This window comes from Tigriopus californicus, chromosome 11 (assembly GCF_007210705.1).
Source record: "Tigriopus californicus strain San Diego chromosome 11, Tcal_SD_v2.1, whole genome shotgun sequence".
NCBI lineage: Eukaryota > Metazoa > Arthropoda > Copepoda > Harpacticoida > Harpacticidae > Tigriopus > Tigriopus californicus.
In genome coordinates, this window is record NC_081450.1 from 13,688,530 (window position 1) to 13,708,212 (window position 19,683).

A 19,683-nucleotide genomic window follows, 5' to 3' on the forward strand; every position below is an offset into this window, starting at 1 on the left:
TTTGTCCATATTGAGATGTTCTATGACAGATGAGTTTTGATTCAAACCTCCGCCCAAACTTAGCTATTTTAAGGGGACCGGTCTAAAAGGAAGCGTGAAGAAGTCAAGAATCGTCTTCCCAGATGTTGTGGTTTAAAACTCCGTTGCCAGAAGTTAGCCTTGTAGAGGAGGAGACGTTGCGCAGTTTTCTAGTACAAATGAGGCTCATGGTTCGATTCTCCTCCCCAACCTTTTTCGATAAGGAAACTTATAGCCCTAGCCACGCCTATACCTATAGATGGTGAACAGGAAAACCCCTCCGATTCTGGCACCCACCAATAAGAAAAACCGCAGCTGACGGGACTTAGTGTTTAACTTGAAACTCCACTATAAATAGATCAAATTCGCAATTTATTTCAAAATGCTACCTTGTGCGTGCAAGTAATTTTCAGAAATTAGCCAGAATAGTGAAACAGTATCAGAACTACACACAAAAATTGCAATTTCTTGAACTTTGTAATCCAACGTGCCCCTAATTGAAAACTATTTGAATCTCAGGGAACTTTGGTCTTTATGTTTGTCTCCATTTTATAGAAAACAACACTTCAAAATCAGAGCGCCAAATTGAATTTTCAACCCCTCGCCTTTAGTTTCATTGTGTCAATATCGTTTGCCAGTTATTCGCTAGTGCTCGTGAGACAGCCCAACATTACAATCACGATTTCTGACTTAGTAAACTTCATCCATTGTCTCATTGAAATTAGAAAGAATCATAATATTTGCGAGGAGAGTTAGTTCTTTTATTCTGGTGCTTTCATGAGTATTTGCTTTTACACTATGATTTTTTTGCGTTCGGTACATTCACCGCGTCTAATCACTAAACCTGTTAAAATAACTTTACTTTCAACTTGATCCTCTTCAGACGTGCGGAGACGGAATGGAATGCCAATGTGTGCAATCGTATTACTTCCATTTCATTTCCACAGAAATACCTGAGCCACATCTACAATTTTTGATTTTGCCAAACATGAGGTGAAATTGGAATGTTCTGGAGGAAACTTTGGACACCCTATTTCATTTTTTCCTAATCTTTTTTGCCGACCCATTCCGGCTTATCATAGACCAACTTCCATGCAACTAAAGCAACGAATTACTACTTTTGATCAAAGTAATTGTAACTATAATTCGTTCCATTTATTCATTTTGGCTTTGAATCGTGCATTTGCATGGCATTAAAGCATACCTGTCACCATCGTCAAAGTTTTTCAATTACTTGTATGTACACTTGGACCTAAAAACCTGATTCAGAGCAAACTTGTGAGAGAATTTGGTGACAGAAAAAGATTCTCGGGCTGGAGTATTTTGCACCAAATATTTCAACTCTCTACATATTTGTTAGTTATGTGTACAGGTGATTAGGAGAAAGCTTTAGCAGTTCGATAATATTTGATAATATCATTCCATCACAACTTACTGATTGCTGCAAACCCTCAAGAATAATTAACATCTTCTTAAATTTTACTTAAAAGCCTACTCATTTAAGTAATCTGACGGTTTTCGTCTTTTTGCTATTGGTTTTTTAGATCGGTTGCGTGTCATTTATCTGCATGCGACATATTTTGGCAAAAATACCCATATCATTTGTCACTTCTTTTTCGACGAGAATGATTAAGCAATATGGCCAAAATAACTGGAATTGCTACCCAAGGAACAACTAAAACCCTAGCAATTTCTTGCTGATAAGGTCTTGAAGGCTGAATCCACAGTCGAAGCAAAACTCTAGATTACAAAAATAGCGTCATCTGATGCTGGCGCTACTTAATCATTTAACATTTACCAAACTTTCCAGGAGTCATAATTTTATTAACAAAAATCAATCGATGTTAAAAACCAATCTTCATTTTACATCATTCCTCTTTTCCTGATTTAAAGATGTTAATTTAAAAAACATTCAAAGATCACACTTGAAGATCTTTTGTGTTCTGGGTTCTATCGCCCCTCTAAAGTTCAGCGCCTTGTTTCTTGTCAGGTTTTGAAAACTTGACTCATCTCATCAGTCCAATTTTCCCGCTCTCCCACAAATCCGGCCAAATCGGCATCCTGGGCTCAGAGCGTAGTATCCGCTATCGTTGGAGAAATGGCGCGCAGTCTAGCAACGTCAAACTTTGTTGTTCAATACTCAAGGAAGCGCAGCTGTTGAACAACTCCAAGTACTGCAATACACATTTGTACAGCTTTTCATGGACATGGGATTGAGCCCGAGCCATATCCAGCATTAGATCCCCTGCGATTAACTTAGGTTGTGGTACACAATGAATGGTCAGCACAGTCGTGGTAAATATTCGGGCTCTGACGCTCTTGACGGACAAAAAATAATCATTTGAGTTTGTGCTATTCCATGTAGTTTCGACGGTGTCGCTATCGGCAGTTTCGGTTCATTCAAACCACGGTCACGCCCACGGCCACTCCCATAACGGAAACGGACACCATGGCCACTCCCATGCCCATGTGAGATAGATCAAGATTGGCCGAACTTTTGACTTGATATTTACGTGGCATTCAGCGCTAGGGTTCCCTGTATTTTTCTAGTTCAAAAAAGTTTGGAGGCTTATATTTGGATATTGATCATGATCATCTCAGTCAAAGAATTGTCTAGTATTTACCAGACCAAATGACCTGACACTCAAATGTAATTCAAAGGCACTCAATGTTCAATTGATATCTTTTTTTTTTACCCAGTGATATTTTGTTGCCCAGGTCTAATCGCCAGAGTTGTGTTATGTCTTTCAATCTGTCGAAGAAGTTTGCTTTAAATATTTTCGAGTTCAAAAAGGATGTATTGCTCTAATACTGGCTTGACATTAACATTTCAGGTTCCGAGGCGAGAATCATTCCCATTTTCTAGGATATTTGAAGAGGCATGGAAGACAATCGCTCATCCGGATTCTTTGAGGATATCCTTGCTATTGGTATTGAACTCGTGTTCCTTAGGACTGACCACGTTTTGGATATCCTCTTCAAACAGTTTAGGTGAGAGCCGTTGATCTGAGAGTGGAACATGTCGTCGTATTCCTTTCAAATGTAGTAGTCTCCATTCAAGTTTGTATTAGAGTAGTATATGTTAGTTCCGGAATACACATTAGAATCTTGTTCCCCCGAGCAGTAATAGTCCTCTTCATGGTACCCAACATTGGATAGCTCGTGATCTTCAAATATTGTCTCTGACGGCAGTGAGGGGACGATTTTGGGTGCGTTGTTTGGCTTCCCGGGTAATTTGCCTGCAATTCCATTTATGAACAGGCTGATTTCATATTTGTAATAGTAAGCCAACCACCCACCGACGGTCAAAAGTACCACCACAGCCAGTGAAGACAAGACCCCGACAACCACGTGAGAACCTCGTCCATCGCAATATTGAATGATTGGATCTCGAATGGAATCCGGCAAAAAAGTGATTCGACAAATATCTGACGGATCCGTGGAGTCTCCGCTGCAGTTGTAGACGCATTGGTGGAACAACGAAGGAAAATCCTGCTTAGTGTTCTTCCATGGAAGCTTGGCAAAGCACATTAAAATAGGCGAAGATGGTCCGCATTCGATACAAACGTGGCGTTCCGGTGGATCCACAGAAACGAGTTCGAACAGAGTGAAACTGTGGATCCTCTGATCGGGCTCTGGACATTGCATATCAAAACCAATTTGCTCAAGTGTTCCATTTCTGGTTTGATTCCCATTGTCGCATGTGGTATACTCCGCGTTGTCAAGGAATGACTTTAGGGTGGGCGCCTCGGGGAACTTCAGGACACATCCCCGAGGCTTTATTTGAATAAAGCTCTCTTGTGAGGGTTTATCCAAGTTGGTGGCCTGGATTCGCTCAAGATAAACCTCTTTTTGATTGCCTTGTGTGGATGCCAACCATCCTAATTTCTGGTAGAGTGGTCCCCCTGCATGGCACATCTCCAGTTGATCGTCACACAGAATGCAGATGAGAAAGTCCGTCTTATCGTGAGTGTAAGTGTAATTGCTCAAAGATTGCACATATGTGAACTGATGAGTGATGAACTGACTGTACGGGCACTTCAGTTGAATCATGCCGTGAGCCGTTGCGGCTAATGAAATGAGAAACAACAAGCGTGAATATTCCATATCAAGTTATACTGATCGACTTCTCAAGATTTTAGAATGGTGTGCCTACTTTATCACACTTCCTTAGGAAGAACGCGCCTAAAATTGGATGATTAATGTTTCCAATCTCACATTTGCAAATTGTAAAAGCCAATTGTTTTCTGAAGGATCAAGTTTTATTTTGAGCAAAATCACGCTAAGATGGATCCTCGCATGTTTTCGTAGGCACACATTCCAGTTGCCGAAGTCGACTCATGTGACACAGAGGATACCTTTCCACTGCATTGTTCTTGAGCCCTGCGGATTTGCCTTTTAACCTGATGTTCACTCAATTTGACGATAAGCTTATCCAAAACCCACCGCATCCCTTGAACCATTGCTGCCAAACAAGCCAAAGCCATGCATCCCATCACAAGCAAACCGATGAGAACCATCAACCGTGTAATAGTGAAACTGCTCTGAGAGTGCGGATCTTTGATCAACAAAGTGGTTCCATTTCTGCCGAGGAGGATTCCGATCTTTTCCAGTTCAAGCGTTTTTGGACATGTCTTCTCAAGACATTCATTGTTCAAGTCAATCCAGGTTTTTGTTGCGTTTCGTGATGAACTCGTTCGACAGAAATGAACGGCTTGATTCAATCTGGATCCACCGCAAATGGAACAATCAAACGTGAAGGTGGGATATCTCTGAAGGTCTTTGTGGACCTCGACTTCACCAAAAGCTTTCAACGAGCGATCTTTTGGCCAACAGATCAATTCATTGTCTCGGAAGTCGAGAGCTTTCTCTCTGGTTTCGTATGAGCATTGAATAGCTTTAACCGAATCGAACCATCGGGATAATTGCCTGATCATTCCAGTTCGAAGTTGTATGCCACAAAATCCCTTGAAGTCCTAAAAACATCCCTGTTTGTAATGCGTTTTGTGCATGGTGCAATGAAGTTACAATTTTACCTGATTTAACAACAAAACAGGTCCAAGATCAGACTTGAGGGAGTGTGGTATCTTTTTAACTGTTGCCGTCGAATGCGACTCCTTCTGAATCCTTGTCCAAAATGACCCCTGTTCCACACAGATGTCCAGAGAGTTCATTGTGTCGGCAGCGCTTTCGCAGAAGACACATCTTAAAACATTAGTAAAATCTTTGGGTGAATAGCTACTTCCATGAGAGATTACGATTGAATGAAGTTTCTTCGCCCGCATCCCATCCGGGCATGTCAAGTTTTCCGTGGATGAACACAGTTTTAGAAGAGAATACCAGATGGCCAAAATCAAGTACTTGTCCATTGTCGTTCCACCGTTCGAATCCTTCATGGATTTCAATTTTGAATAGCTATAGGCTTTGAGGAAGCGACTTTTGCCGATAAGGCCGGGGGGAAATATAAGTGTCATTGATGACTTCTGATGTACGTAGCATTTCTTTCAGGTATAGCCGAGCTATTCATTTTCTCGCCAAATAAAATGCTAAGACGTATTTCATTCATTCATTAGCCAAAAGACAAAAAGTTGAGATGAAGTTAAGGTCACGTTGTTCAAATTTGCGAGTTTTATTGAAACTAATGAAAGGTGCGGCAAAAAGACAATGTGAGAGACACTGCAACCCTCTTGATTTTTTCTGATGGACTTTTTCTCTTCGTATTGAAGAGTAATATTGACTTTCCCTTTTCATTTTCCAGCGTTGAGTGCGGTCAACTACTTATCGTGGTTCCATTCGCTCAATTTGCTCACTTGCTATCTTACCCAATGGATCAAGATCCAGAACCAAAAATTCGTACACCGCAAGCTCCACGACATCTCGGCCTTCAATTTAGGCCATGCCAGATTTGAGGTCCTGGCGGTCTTTTCAACCACCATTTTATCGCAATTGGGAGCCTTGTTTCTTATGAAAGAGGCCTTGGAACGGGTCTTGGAATCGCCTGAAGTCCATACGTAAGATGCGACAACTTTTTTTGGGCCAAATTCAATTGGATTTGAAGGAACCAAGTCTTTCCAATTCGAAAACAAAATGACAATCACTTTTGGCATATTTTCTAATCCCATTGGGCAACAAATGGCAAAACCATATTCAATTTGATCTCATAAATGTCTCTTTCTTTACTCCTTTTCGTAACAGGGGGAGATTGATGATGGGCGCTTTCGTCTCCTTGTCCAATCAAATGTTGATCAGTTTACTAGCTCCAAGCACAGCCTTGAACCACGTGTTTGAAGTATCCTCGTCCTCGTGGATTCAAGAGCACACTGCGGATATCGCTCACACGGTTTGCTCCGCTTTCCCGCCTTTGTCAGCTTACCTCTTGCCCCGAATCAATCCAATGGTGCTTCTCTCGTCCATTTCGTTTGTCGCCATCTTCGTGTTGGATCTTATGATAGAAATCAAGTACGTAGTCAAGTTCAATCAGAACGGTACTCGAGACAGAAATTTGTCAATCAATTTGAAATATGTTTCCTTCTCCAACAGTAAGAACAAAATACATTGTTCGTAAGTTTTGATAGCTCTTCCATTCAAAATGATGTTACGTTGATTATTTTTCTGTTTTGTCACCCTTCAAAAATTGTATTAATTTCAGCTCTGCTCATCGTGCCGATAGCTTGATTGCTCTTATTTTGGCTCTTTTGATGATGGGTTCCATGTTCCCTTTAACGTTGTATACGGGGAGGATCCTCCTCCAGACCACGCCCACCCATATTCTACCTCAACTGGATCGCTATCTTCGAGAAGCATTGACAATCGACGGAGTTCTTGAGTTCAAAAACGAACATTTTTGGACCGTATCTTTTGGTCGTTTGGTAAGAAAGCATTTTGCAATCCACTTAAACCTTTGGAATTAATCCAAGATTGAAAGCCATTTTGCGAGAGCACTTTTTACAATTAAGATGCGAGGTTGTGGATTAGCACATATTGCACTCAAATCATGCTTGAGCTTTAATTTGGAAATTGGCTTCCAACCATCTCAAGAAAGATGATCCTCTCAGCTTGAAGACTGTTGCCGTGACAATTTGATTCCATTTTAAGGCGGGCAGTATGACGGTTAGAGTTCGAAAAGATGCCAACGAGCAAATCGTCTTGGCTCATATCACGGATCGACTCTCCAACTTGGTTTGGCCTTTGACCGTTCAGATCTCCAAGGATGACCATCACATAGCCCAACTCCAGCAGACCAGTATGCAATTCCTCAAGGCCAGTCCCAGGAACAATCCAATGGCCTTGAGAGCGACCAAGGGAAGTCCAATGGTGGGCACGCCCTCGGAATTATCTGCCAATGGAAACTCGCCGTTCTTTACATCCACTCCCAAAAGCGTCTTAGAGGTTTCGACGGTCTTTTCCCCTCCAGTTGGAAATGGATCGCTCTATCAGGCGAATAGTATACAACCCCCCAGACCATTACCAGAGAGTTTCAACACCCATTCACGCCTCATCTCCCCAGGGAACTCCCCCTCAGAGTCGGCCAAGTTGAAATGAAGAGGAGTGTCAGTGCTAGGACACCACTTTTCATGACCTGAGAGAAATGATGCTGCATTTGAAAACCTGAAAGAAGAGTGATGATGCAGTTTTGTAAATATGACTCATGCACTTGGGCCTTTTTTCATCACGTGAAGAAGAAGAAAGAACCTGGTTCCCGTCGCACTCTTCTTTACCATGTATCAAAACCTCCAGCCATACATACCTGTGATATAGCTTTAAATAGAAACAATAAAACCCATCTATCCATGAGCAGCCTGTTGAGATCCGTCCGCGTGTACCTTGTTCTTGCACAAATTGTGGCTGCAATTCCATGTGAGTCATTTAAGCTTGCCACATCTTTGAAGCGTCTTATCTCTCATTTGTGGCTGATCCTAAATAAAAGCGATTGACAGTGTTCACTTGCGTTCAATTACATTCGAACAAGTACACTGTAGGTAGCTTTCAATCCAGTCTTCCGATGTCTTCGATCAAGTGCTTGGATCAATGGATCCAAAACGCATCCAATGGTCAGCTTTTGCGTGAAACTGAAATTCAAAGCCTTTGTGCCAAGGTAGGAGATGATTTGACTCGGTAGGTCGTTAGTCAAACTTCACACTAGACTATTTTTGCAATTACAAGGCCAAAGAAATTTTCATCAATGAATCCAACATTCGGTCGGTTCAATCTCCGGTGACGATTTGCGGCGATATTCATGGTCAATTCTATGACCTTGTGGAACTGTTCATGGTGGGAGGAAAGTGCCCGGACACAAATTATCTTTTTATGGGCGACTATGTGGATCGAGGTTATCATAGTGTGGAGGTCATCACATATTTAGTCGCTCTGAAGGTTCGTATGTATAGCCATGGATTTTTAGAAGTCTCTTTTTAGATGTTCATGGTATAGCCTAAAGTATTACAAATTGGACAGATAGAATCTTCTGCTTGGAGTGTTATCACTTCATTTCATTTCAATTTCAGAATTCAAGTCACACTTGGTCAAGTTTTTGAATAAAATTACTGATCAACTCTATGTTCAAGGGCTGGCCAAATCTGGCAACTCTAATTCGTTGGTTGATCAAATTAATGTATGAAAATAAAAGTAAAATGAAATAAGTTTCTCGTCTTGATCTACTAGGAACTCCATTCCCAGTAGCGGTAAGGAAGTCCAGAAAAAAATGAAAAAATAGACGACTTTATTTTTGAAATGTGATTGACATAAAATTGATTGGCACTATAAAAGATTACTTTACTGAGAACTGACCAGTCGTCGTAATTTATCAATTTTGTTGAGTAAGTTTCCATTTGTGGTTATTTTCTCTCTTATTAAAAAGAATCATTTAGAAAAATCATGATCTGGTAAATCATCAACGGGCATTCATTAACTATTTTATTTTAATGAAATTAAAGATTTTACTTGTATTTGAATCGTGTTATTAAGATTATTTTTATTGAGGGGGGAACTTCCTTATCGTTATTGGGAATGGAATACCAAGCACTTCAAGTCTTCTTGATGATTTATCCACCAATGCATTTCCAGATTCAGACTCACTCCTCATTTTTAAGAAGTCCTCCATATTTTCCTATCTACAAATCACAATTTACACTGCATGCTTTTTGCACTCTGTTATAGCGGATGTATTACGTACTACTAAAAGCCAGTCATTGTCAAGGTTTCGAACCAGAGCCGGATGCACCAAATCAGAATCGTGAAGGCTCTCAGATCTCGTGGGAAATTTCCATTGAAGGCTTTACAACCTTTTAGCTCCTACGTGATTGACACGCCTTCATTCCTTCTTTCTTTCAGATTCGCTATCCAGATCGAATAACCATTCTCCGAGGGAATCACGAAACTCGCAGTACCAGTCAAATTTATGGGTTTTATGATGAGTGCTTGCAGAAATATGGCAACGCTAATGTGTGGATGTATTTCACCGTAAGTAAATATTCTGTATCACTCTCTCCATTGATATCAACTTTTGTGCGGAATTTTCTTTCGCTGGCAAAAAGACATTGCAAAAATGTGCTTTGGAAGGGCGACCTTTGTTCGATTTTCATTGGAATGGGTTGCCGGGAGGACCCAAAGTTTTTGTGACAGAGTCGTCGCTAAAAGCCATTTTTAATGAAGCCTTCGTTTTTTTTGTACCACTTTCCACGCATTGAAACCAAACTTCATAGAAGTAAAAGAGTGAGGCCTCGCTTGTTTCAGGATCTGTTTGACTATTTCCCTTTGAGTGCGCTGATCAACGACGAGTTCTTCTGTCTCCATGGTGGATTGAGCCCCAACATCGACAGACTGGATCAAATCAGGACTTTAGACAGAATCCAGGAGATTCCCAATGAGGTAAATCGAGTTGTTTATTTGCCACCTGAAGACAGAAACGGCATTGGGTCCACTTTAGAATATAACATGAATGTGCACTAGACCATGTGAAGAGATGAGTGCTTGCAAAGTACCGGGTCCTTTCCCGTGGTGCTAGTGCTAGAGCTCTGTTGAGAGAAATGTCGATTCTTCTTTTTACCAATAGTCATGTTTTCTTACAATGTATCACTCAATTCGTAATTTTACTAGACTTTTATCAAAAATGTTTATAAGCTATGTGCACTGTTTTTTTTGTTATCTTCCTGCTATCGTGTTTGTATTTGTGGCCGCCATGACATTCGAAGCATAAGTTTAGTCCCCAAGAGAATAGCCTTTTCAATATGAGACATGTCTCTCATTAGGTTGGTCAATCAAAACCGGAACTGTTACGACTTTGAACAGAATTAGCATTTTAGACCTACACGATTTTGCAAATGGGTAAACTAATAATGGAGAGGCTCATCTTCAGCGATACCTTTCAGACAAATGGCGATGAAAGAGGGTCCATGAAAACCCCTGGAATGCAAGGTTTCAGGACTCGTTAAGTAAGTGTCACTCTGTTGCTTTTAGAGAGGCAAGCGTGTTGCGCCATTTGGCAGTTTTTGTAAATGATATTCGGGAAACATTTGAAAATCTGGCTAATGGTGAGTGATCAACTATTGTAAATAAAGCAAACTTTGATTTTCTGCCGGCGAGCAGTTTTCAACTTCATGGTCCTTTAGACCGTAAACCTCTTCATGCTCAACCAACACGTCTTCGTATGTTAAGGAAAAATCAAGGGGGCTAAAAGAAGCATTAATACTCCCAAAATAGCATCTGGATTTGAAAAACTGTTTCTAGTTCTGTTAAGAGGGTCCTTTCAAACCTTAAAACAAACTTCAATGAGTGACCTTTTTGATAACGAGCCCAAAAATACATATATCCGCTTCCGTCTTTTCAGGGGCCAATGAGTGATATGTTATGGTCAGATCCCGAGGATGACACCGTTGGATGGGGATTGTCTCCTCGAGGAGCAGGTTATCTCTTTGGGTGGGACATCACGGAAGCCTTTAAACGCACAAATAGACTCAAACTAGTGGCCCGAGCCCATCAGATGGTCATGGATGGATATTACTGGAATCATGAGAAGTAAGCAAAATCTAAGAAACGTGAAGCTTTGTGGTTCTGTACATTTTTCTAAATACTATGAAGGCATTTTCCATTTTTGAAATATTTGATACTGATGATTGATTTTATTTCATTCTTATTGAAAATTGTAATTCTACACAGTGTATCTTTATCAGATAGATCTTATTAATCGGAAGTATAGTTTTCGAACAGGCAACATACTTTTTGAGAAGAAGAGCTGTTTAAGTCTTGATGTAAAGGCCATCTAGAACGGTAAAGAATTCACAATCAACTTTCTAAAATGGCCTTCTCCAATTTTCTCAAGAAATCTATGGTTTGCATTTAATTTTATACAACAATTCGCGCAATAACTCTATAATATTAATTCGAATTCATTAATTGGAATGATAGTGCTGTTGCTTTCGGAAAAGAGATTTCTTTCCAAGCACACCTATATATTCTATTTTTTTAACGCGAGCCTATCTGCTTGTTTTCTTTTCTGTTTTATGAAACTCAGGTTTCATTGGCATTATTTTAGCTCTCTTCGACGTAAGGAAACCAATTGCGAATTGTGAAAAATTTACTTTGCCTAGTTATTTCTCACCTACTAGTGAACCTGAAATAGATTTTACTAACATTTTTTTGTTTAGTTCTGTTTTTTTCACGGGCTTTTCTAACCGCTACAGGGAATGTAATCCTCAGTACTATTAAAATGAAAGGTCATAATTTGCCTATTTATTATCTTTTAATCTTTAAATCATATTTGGTCTACCAACGAATTTGAGTTGGCAGACCGAGCTAGTCCTTGAATATAGGGCTGATCTGGAATGCTATCTTAGAAATTTTCCAAGTCTCACTTGAAAGATGTTATCGGATTCCCTCCGATTTTCCCTACGAGGAATTTTGCCTTTCGTCACAGAAAAAGGGCCCCTTGATGGCCCATTATTAAAAGAAAGCTATATTTTCATTGGATATCGTTCTTCTCAGTAAGCTTACTCATATTAGAATTTCAACTAGTCAATGCGGTCAAGGCACCTTTATTAATGCTATTGATTTTCCTCATGCCCCACTTTTCCAAATTTCTTAATAAAAAAGTGCGGAAATAGCTCGCTCATCTTTGTCGGACCCCCTTCTAGTTTAATTTACTTACAATCAAGGTTCGTAAGGGATACGTGTGAGTATCTTTAAATTTCGATGTAATAAGGATTTGGAACAAAATTCCAAGTCAAACTCATGTTCAAGGAACAGCCAGATCTGCCAACTCCAATTCGTTGGTGGTTCAAAGCATCATAACACCGTAAAGCTTCATGGGAATCAATGTTTTTCCTTCTAATGTGCTGGGGTAAATTCGGTTGGGAAAAGCTCGCAAAATGACATGCCAAAAAAATGTCTAGTAAGGGTGTTTTGACCGACAACCTACAATGTCTAGCTTCGAATGTTGATTCCCTACAAGCCAAGGCAGAGTAACGAAAGTTGTTGAGATTTTATACAACTCGTAATTTTTGGACTTCGGCATTCTCAGGTCAGCCTTCAGGGGATATGTGATGTGATTGGTACACCAATCATTTTTTTTGATTAATGTGCACGAGAATTTGCCACTTAGACTCACGTCAAATTGCACAAAAAATTGCAAATAAATTGGTCGAAACACCAAGTGCAGGAATACAGTAAGAGCCAGGGACCTTGAACGCAGAGACGCGCGAGGTTTGGTAAGTGGCTCCATTTCGCCAAGCTCAGAAGAAATAAAAAGTTTCCTAGCACATTTTTGGCTGAAATGGATGAAGGAATAATGATAAAAAATATGAAGTAATGCAAATAAAGTTTCTAACAATTGCCGTAAGTTTCCTTTCCGTGGTTGAGAGTCATTATTTTATTCATGAAAATCAGTTTTCATAAAATGAAAAACTCATTAATTATTGTCTTCTAACGTGTCTAGATTATAGCGAAGGTCACCGCCTAAAACTCTTGCCGGTATTTCTATTTTTCTCTATTGATCGTTTCTCAATTGTTTCTCATTTTATGGAGAGGTCTGATATTTGATCCTCCAGCATTTCGAACGGAAGCATTGAGAGCACATCCAAAACAATGTCCAACACGCCATAATAGTACTCATCTACTATGCGCCATGGCATCAATCATGGCAAAGTTGAAAAATGAACTCGTTTTAACCTAATGCTCATTTGAACAATTCACTTTTGGAGACAATTATAATTCATGTTTCATAATTCCTTGATCAACCTGATGATCCCAATGATTCAGTTCAAGGTCTTCCCTCGCTCACATGGCTTACGCACGAGTTACTTGTTCCATTTCAGATCCATGGTAACCATATTCTCAGCACCCAATTATTGTTACAGAGCGGGAAATCAAGCGGCATTAATGGAGGTGAATGAAGGCATGGATTATCAGTTGTAAGTTTTAATCATCCTTACCGAGCCTAAACTATTTCGTTTTGAAACATTGCGATCAATTAAAACTTTATCTTGCAGCAGCCAATTCGATTGTTCCCCAAGGCAAAAAGAGACATCCAAGGCCAATCCTCGTCTACCCTCTCAAAGAATTCCCGACTACTTCCTCGCAGACGATACTTTAAATGGGCCCCTTCTTTCATAATTTTAGTGCAAAACCCAACTTCGTTGGATTTTAAACACGATTCTAAATAAACTAAAGTTTCTTCGATGAGACCCTGTGAGTCTCTCAGCTTTTTTTGATCCTGCTCTAGAGTTACGTCAATTAGGATTACCTGCGGGTAATTCGATCATTTAAAAGCACACAACGGGGAGACTCAAATTGCAAGAGGAATGAATCCCCAATTCCCATTTTAGGGGCTTTTCTTGATCCCCCGTCTTGTCTGTTCTCTTGCCCATTGTGATGCTCGTTAAATTCTAAGCACGATTTCAGGAAAATGTCAACGGCATCTCGGTCAAAAATGTCTTTTCAGGCGTACACTTGAAGGCTTTTGAGGGCGTCATTCATGTTTTTTTTTCATCTGACTACATTGTAAATCATTTGATCTAACGAAGACCATCTCATCTTCACCGCTGAGCACTATCCCAGTAATTAGTGAAGTCAATGTTAGACTTCAATTGATGTGAAATTCTTATAAGGCAGCTTTTTAGGTTGAGGCTAATGCTGTGGATTAGATTGATCAAATCATGAGACCTGGGATTGAACCCATGAACCCGAGCAAAGCTAAGTCGCGCGTTAACCAACTGCGCTACAACCATCTCCCTTTGAATTTGTGAATTATTTCAAAGACAATATTTGTTTAACTTGGTTTCATTTTTTTTCAAGAACGAATCTTTATGCAACAAAATGGTACTTGATTCGTTATCCCCCGAAGTATAATGAATAAAGGTATCATGTCAAGCAAAGTTAAAAACATCGGGTGAAACATGTTGACTTAACATCACGGAAGAGATTAATAAATTGAGTAAAAAAACTTGACATTCCCGTTCAATAATGAGTATCAAGCACGTTACTAGCAGTCCTTGCACACACTATAAATCTAACTCGTAATACCCTTGAAACTGCGGTGTGTTCTTTACAATGCACAAATTAGAGGCAAACAAGAGCACGGACTTGAATACTTTGAGGGAAGTCATGGTGTACAGATTCTGGCCTCTCTGCAAAAGAAAGCAATCAGATGGATTGAAGGGACAAAAGTCAAATCCCGCACCAGCCCAATTTTCAAGAAATGGAACATATTAAGGATTGACGATTTGACACTGATGAAACAGATTGCGATTTTGTTCAAATGTTAAATTCCATGAGCGGGAACGTTCCGGGGGTTTTCAATCAATACACTAACAAACAACGAAAGGGTAATCGGGTTGTCTTTGATTTGGTTCCAAAAGCTCCCCGACTACCAATTTCCTAAGGCCTGGAACACGTTTTTTTAATGAAATGGACTCTTTAATCGACAATAACCTTTCAACCAGGCAATGGACCTCATGTATGACAGAAATAATCAGGCACTCATACTCAACAGTTTGTAACATACGGAATTGCTACTCTTGCGGGGGATGACCATTTATGGACTCTCACGCACCAAGTAAAGACAAATTCCACCTAGTCGTTGGAGGTTACCTGTCCCCTCGGCCCCACGACAGTAAAGTCACTAGCTTGAACGTGCCCTCCCGACTGTATGTCCAAGAGGACCAGGGTCCCTGTTAATAAAAGCCCCATGGCTTATGAGTGACCAGGGGTGATGTAGGTAATATTTGTTCAATCTATACCCGAAACACAAATACAAAATATAATCAAACCCCGTAAAGAACAATCAGAGCAATTGCAAGTCAGAAAAAGATGTACTACCACGGGTCTAGGGGACTTTCGACATGTCTTTCTTATGTTGTGCATCAATTCAAGATCTGTTTGGACATTTTTTTGTTTTTCCTCTGATCGTTTACGCATCAAATTGGCGGTACTTCCTCAACCACATCTCTTTACATTTAGTTCGAAACATTCTGGATGTTTACATACATTGCGATGCACGAATGCATCGCACATCCTGGCTTAATAACATACATCACGTCCGCACTAAAAGTGTTCTGACGGTGTGCTTTAAAAGGATGAATACTTAAAGGTTAATCAAACAGTGTATACCGCTCCTAAGGACAGGTTGTAATTGATGAAATGATAAGGAACTCTTGATGCTCGAATAGTTTATGCAGATTCCTCGTTGATAGGAAACTAGTACAGGGTTCGTTGTTGATTTGCGAGGGTGGAGGGCAAGACTTGGTTGGAATCAATGTTTTGAAGCTTGTCAAACAAAGATTGTTGTCAATGAGTGGTTTGTCTTAAAGTTAAAGTAAACATTTCCCACGACGACACATCAATAAGGGCGGAAAAGATAGTTTTATCTCAGGATTAAATTGAGTTTTGTACTATTTAGGTCATTTTGAGGCAAAAGACTACTTTTTCCCGATTTGCAACCAAAAAGCTGGATAATATAAACGATGATTTGAAGGAAATTAGAGGGATCTGGTCATGGTTTGACAAAACTTTGGAAAACGCATTCCACAAGAAATTCTTCATGGTTTTTTTCCCCCCAAAATACCTGAAGGCTAAAAAGCCTTACATCTATCTCGTTTTAGCAATGTTTCCATTTCTAGCAAGGTTCCTTATTTTGACCATCTCTTTTTAAAAATCATGTTTTGTTTGGCCTTCATCAGTAACTGAAGTAGTATTCTTCTTTTGTTCCTACGATTTATGCCGTAAGTTTTCTGGTCACAATAGACTTAGTTTTTCACACAATGATGATATTGATTTTATAAGCCGGATAGTTCAAAATATGAACCTCTCTCAGAAGTTGTAAAAGTAAGTTTGTTTTGAAATTTAATTTTTCGTTGATTTCAAGGCAAACCCAAAGAGTAAAAAGTTGGCAAAAAAAATTAATAAAACATTCCTGCCTTTTGAACCACCATAATAGCTGAATGACCATTCAAAATACAACTTTTTGCATCTTATTTTTTTTTGCTTTCGAAACTCATTTTTGCTGATTTGTACAGCCTGAAAGAGAACTATTTTAACGAAAATCATAAGCTGCACAAATACCCCTACTCATTATCGATCAGATTTCTCATGAATGAACTGTAACATGGGTTTGGCTCTAACCAGAATATTAGAGATATTTGAAAACTGCAAGTGGTAAAGCTTTTCAAATCTGTGGCTAGATATATCGTACTTTTAAGTCCAGAGATAGTATCACGATGCCAGCTCTGTACAAGTCGGTTGTCCAGCCACATCTTGAATATGCCTCACCCATTTGGACTCCAATGAGTTCAGCAGGTTTGCAAAAGCTCGAGCAGGTCCAAAGATGTTTTTCTAGGAACATCACAGGAATGAGAGAGCTCTCCTATTGGGAGAGATTAAAAAAGTTGGACCTGTACAGTATTCAGAGAAGGTACGAAAGGTATCTGATACTATACGTCTTCAGGCTAATTCTTGAATATCTATCGGGAGCATGTAAGTGTTGATCCACTAGCATCTTTTACTCGCAAGGCAGATTTGAACGAAGTGTTTTTTTACCAATTGTTAGTCCGGACTGCCACCTCAAATTCGCTGACCGACCAAATCTTTAAATGAAATATACAATGATTCTGGAAGGATGTTGGGTAGAGCTCGTCAGATTTAGAGTGCAGAGTTTTCAAGTGTGGCTACTAACCCTGCAATTTAAGTTCTAACTCCCTCTTACTAGGAATGCATACATTTTAAAAGATAAAGATAGTGGAGCTTCAATTATAGTTTCATGTTTCGGCAAAGGCATGTCATAAAACAAACACAAGATGTCAGAAATGTGTAAAAAAAGATCAGAAATATCCTATTCAACCTTCATAACCCATGCTAGCTGATATGTAGGTATTTATTGGTTTGGTTTTTTAACCACACTATTAACAGCTACAAAGAACGCAATCCCCAGCAAATTAATTTGACAGATGATAATTCTTATATTTGCAACCAGTTAAATTTGATATGGTTATTGGTCTTCTAATGAATTTGAGTCGACAGACCGAATGGGGAATACCTTTGCATAAATCTGTCCAAATCTGAGTTGAAAAATGTTACATACACCCAGATATTGCCTTAATTTAGGTGATTTTTTTTAGTGATCAGCTCTCCTCAAAAAACTCACTTTCGAGTATGTTGCCAGCAAAAAACAAAGTTCAAATCTACACAGGCCGAAAACAATAACATTTCAACGTTCATCGACTTTAAAGCCAAAATTCCTCTCCAATCCTTATTGCTCAATCAAGAAATATTCAGGCAATAGTCAAACATTTTTCAATTCTATGCATGGCGGCCCATCAATTCCAATCCAAGACTATTTTGGTCCGATTAGAGAACTTGACAATCCTTCAAGCAATGGTTGATGGCGCCCAAGCGCAATGAAGATGGGTTCAATACACCTGGATGAGAAAACATTTGATTTCTGTTTTGAGTTTAAATCTGACTTTAAATCAGAAATTTTGCTTTTTGAATAAGAAAGACTAAATATGTCTGATAACGTGGACAAATTGATTATCTACAGAGTGAGCCAATTTGAATTAGGACCAGGCAGACAAAAATTATTAATGTTTGGTTCAATGTAACGGAATATCAAAGGTGTGAAACATTTTTTACATACTATGCTCTTGCAAAGTCCATCAAGATTTAGCATTTCTGAATTGTTCCGTCCTTCAAGGCTACTTTTATACAAGGGCGCAGTTGGGCCCAGCATGTTGTGTGTTTTGCGATTTTTTGTTAAAGCTTTTTTTTGCTTTTTATCAGGCGTTTTAAAATGCTTATGTGACCATTCTTTTTTGCCATAAACTTACAACCCTAATAAAATGACGACTCATTACCTTGGATTTTGCTTTTGCACTGCTCTGGTTTAAGATTTTAGGAAACAAGAAGATGCGCCAAAGTGATGCCACATTTTTCTATAAAATGCATGTCGTATATGAATTATATTCATCCTCCTTCAGTTCATCTCAGAAGTATGAACATATTTTCTTTGGCTTTCCTGGCGTTTGGCGCAACTTACTCGTTAGTAAATAAAAAATACCAATTGTCTCTCATTTCAATTGAACCTCGTTTCTTGTTTGGTCGTTTGGTCTAGACCAAAATTCCTCAAATCGCGTTTGAGGAGCTACCCTACACCGATGAATAGGTCTATAATAATGGAACGGCCAACGAGGTGAGATTGTGATATTTGCCATCATACTTGAACGATCTTTCTATTTCATTTTTTTTGCACGAAGTTTGTACAGCGACATTATAACGGAGGCATGAACTTTGCTTGCACCAATGCGTCCTTTTACGGTGCAGGAGTCACCAAGGAAGTGATGTTCCAAGCCGTGCAAGATTATCTCCAAGGAGCCAATGATCAAAGTACGAGTGAACCCCGATTTCAAGGCCCATGTTACTAGGCAGTTTCCAATGGCCAGCCGCTCTAGATTGGGTTTTTAGGCCTACTCTGTCGTGGTTTCAGGTATGGATATTCGTTTGAGCTTGCCCGTCACCATAGTTCACGTTCTCTCCTCAAGTACCCATCAATTCATGGTGTGTGCATTCTTGGGAGCAGCGCTGAATAATTCCCCACCAATTCCCAATGACCCCAAAATTAGCATCTGGTAACCCACTGAGAAGAAAAAATGAAATGACAATGACGGCTATGCTTGTATTATGAGGCAATCCTTGTTTTAGACGGATTAGCACACAAAGGAATGACGAGCAATTAACCAACGAATATCACAACTTGAGGTCTCTCCTTGAGGCCAATGGCAAAGGCTCAAAAATCTTAAACCATTTTTATGCTTTTTGCTGCTTACACGCCTCCATGGGCCAGGATGGCGGAAAGGTACGAGGTTTGGTTTTTCAAGAACAGTCATGTGCAAAATTCATAGAAATCTGGCATGCTTTACGACTGATAACCAAATTAATAGGACGAACATGACGTTGTAGAAATAGACGTTTCAGCATCTTCAATTCTTCGTGCGATCCAAAAATGATTCATATGTTCTAACATATGCTCGAATCCTCGGCATAATATGAAAGTTGAAAGGTAAGCGTTGAAAAAGCCAACTCAATTGTTAGGACCAGTTCCTCTTACGTCTCTATGTGGCATTTTCAAAGGAAAGCTAAAAACAAGATATTACAAAAGACGGACATATGATTAGTGAAGGTCGA

The 19,683-nt window shown here is 39.5% G+C and overlaps 3 protein-coding genes across 4 annotated transcripts in view; 2 read left to right on the top strand and 1 right to left on the bottom strand.

The window, feature by feature from the left end:
- The window catches only part of LOC131890784 (zinc transporter 6-like), an 11,539-nt gene extending 3,724 nt beyond the window's left edge, over positions 1 to 7,815 (top strand). Inside the window, exons 1-7 of one of the 2 annotated variants that reach the window (XM_059240200.1) lie at positions 2,102 to 2,313; positions 2,384 to 2,487; positions 2,853 to 3,009; positions 5,777 to 6,029; positions 6,214 to 6,477; positions 6,668 to 6,887; positions 7,114 to 7,815. In XM_059240200.1, coding sequence (XP_059096183.1) covers positions 2,292 to 2,313; positions 2,384 to 2,487; positions 2,853 to 3,009; positions 5,777 to 6,029; positions 6,214 to 6,477; positions 6,668 to 6,887; positions 7,114 to 7,560 — 1,467 coding nt within the window. In that variant the 5' untranslated portion in view covers positions 2,102 to 2,291 and the 3' untranslated portion in view covers positions 7,561 to 7,815. Of the gene's footprint in view, positions 1 to 2,101; positions 2,314 to 2,383; positions 2,488 to 2,852; positions 3,010 to 5,776; positions 6,030 to 6,213; positions 6,478 to 6,667; positions 6,888 to 7,113 lie in introns of those variants that run through there. The other variant, XM_059240201.1, reaches the window with a different exon arrangement.
- Positions 2,796 to 5,395, bottom strand: LOC131890785 (uncharacterized). Its single transcript, XM_059240202.1, has 2 exons — positions 5,055 to 5,395; positions 2,796 to 4,994 (listed from the first exon to the last, which is right to left on the bottom strand). Exon 2 carries the CDS (start codon positions 4,123 to 4,125, stop codon positions 3,055 to 3,057), a length of 1,071 nt encoding a protein of 356 aa, XP_059096185.1. The 5' UTR covers positions 4,126 to 4,994; positions 5,055 to 5,395; the 3' UTR covers positions 2,796 to 3,054.
- Positions 7,816 to 7,955: 140 nt separating the features above from the next.
- LOC131890787 (serine/threonine-protein phosphatase 2A catalytic subunit beta isoform-like) lies at positions 7,956 to 13,689 on the top strand. The gene is made up of 7 exons (XM_059240204.1): positions 7,956 to 8,113; positions 8,182 to 8,391; positions 9,349 to 9,477; positions 9,751 to 9,885; positions 10,844 to 11,031; positions 13,326 to 13,421; positions 13,500 to 13,689. The coding sequence occupies exons 1-7, from the start codon at positions 8,021 to 8,023 to the stop codon at positions 13,621 to 13,623; spliced, it is 975 nt and encodes a 324-aa protein (XP_059096187.1). The 5' UTR covers positions 7,956 to 8,020; the 3' UTR covers positions 13,624 to 13,689.
- Positions 13,690 to 19,683: the final 5,994 nt, after the last annotated feature.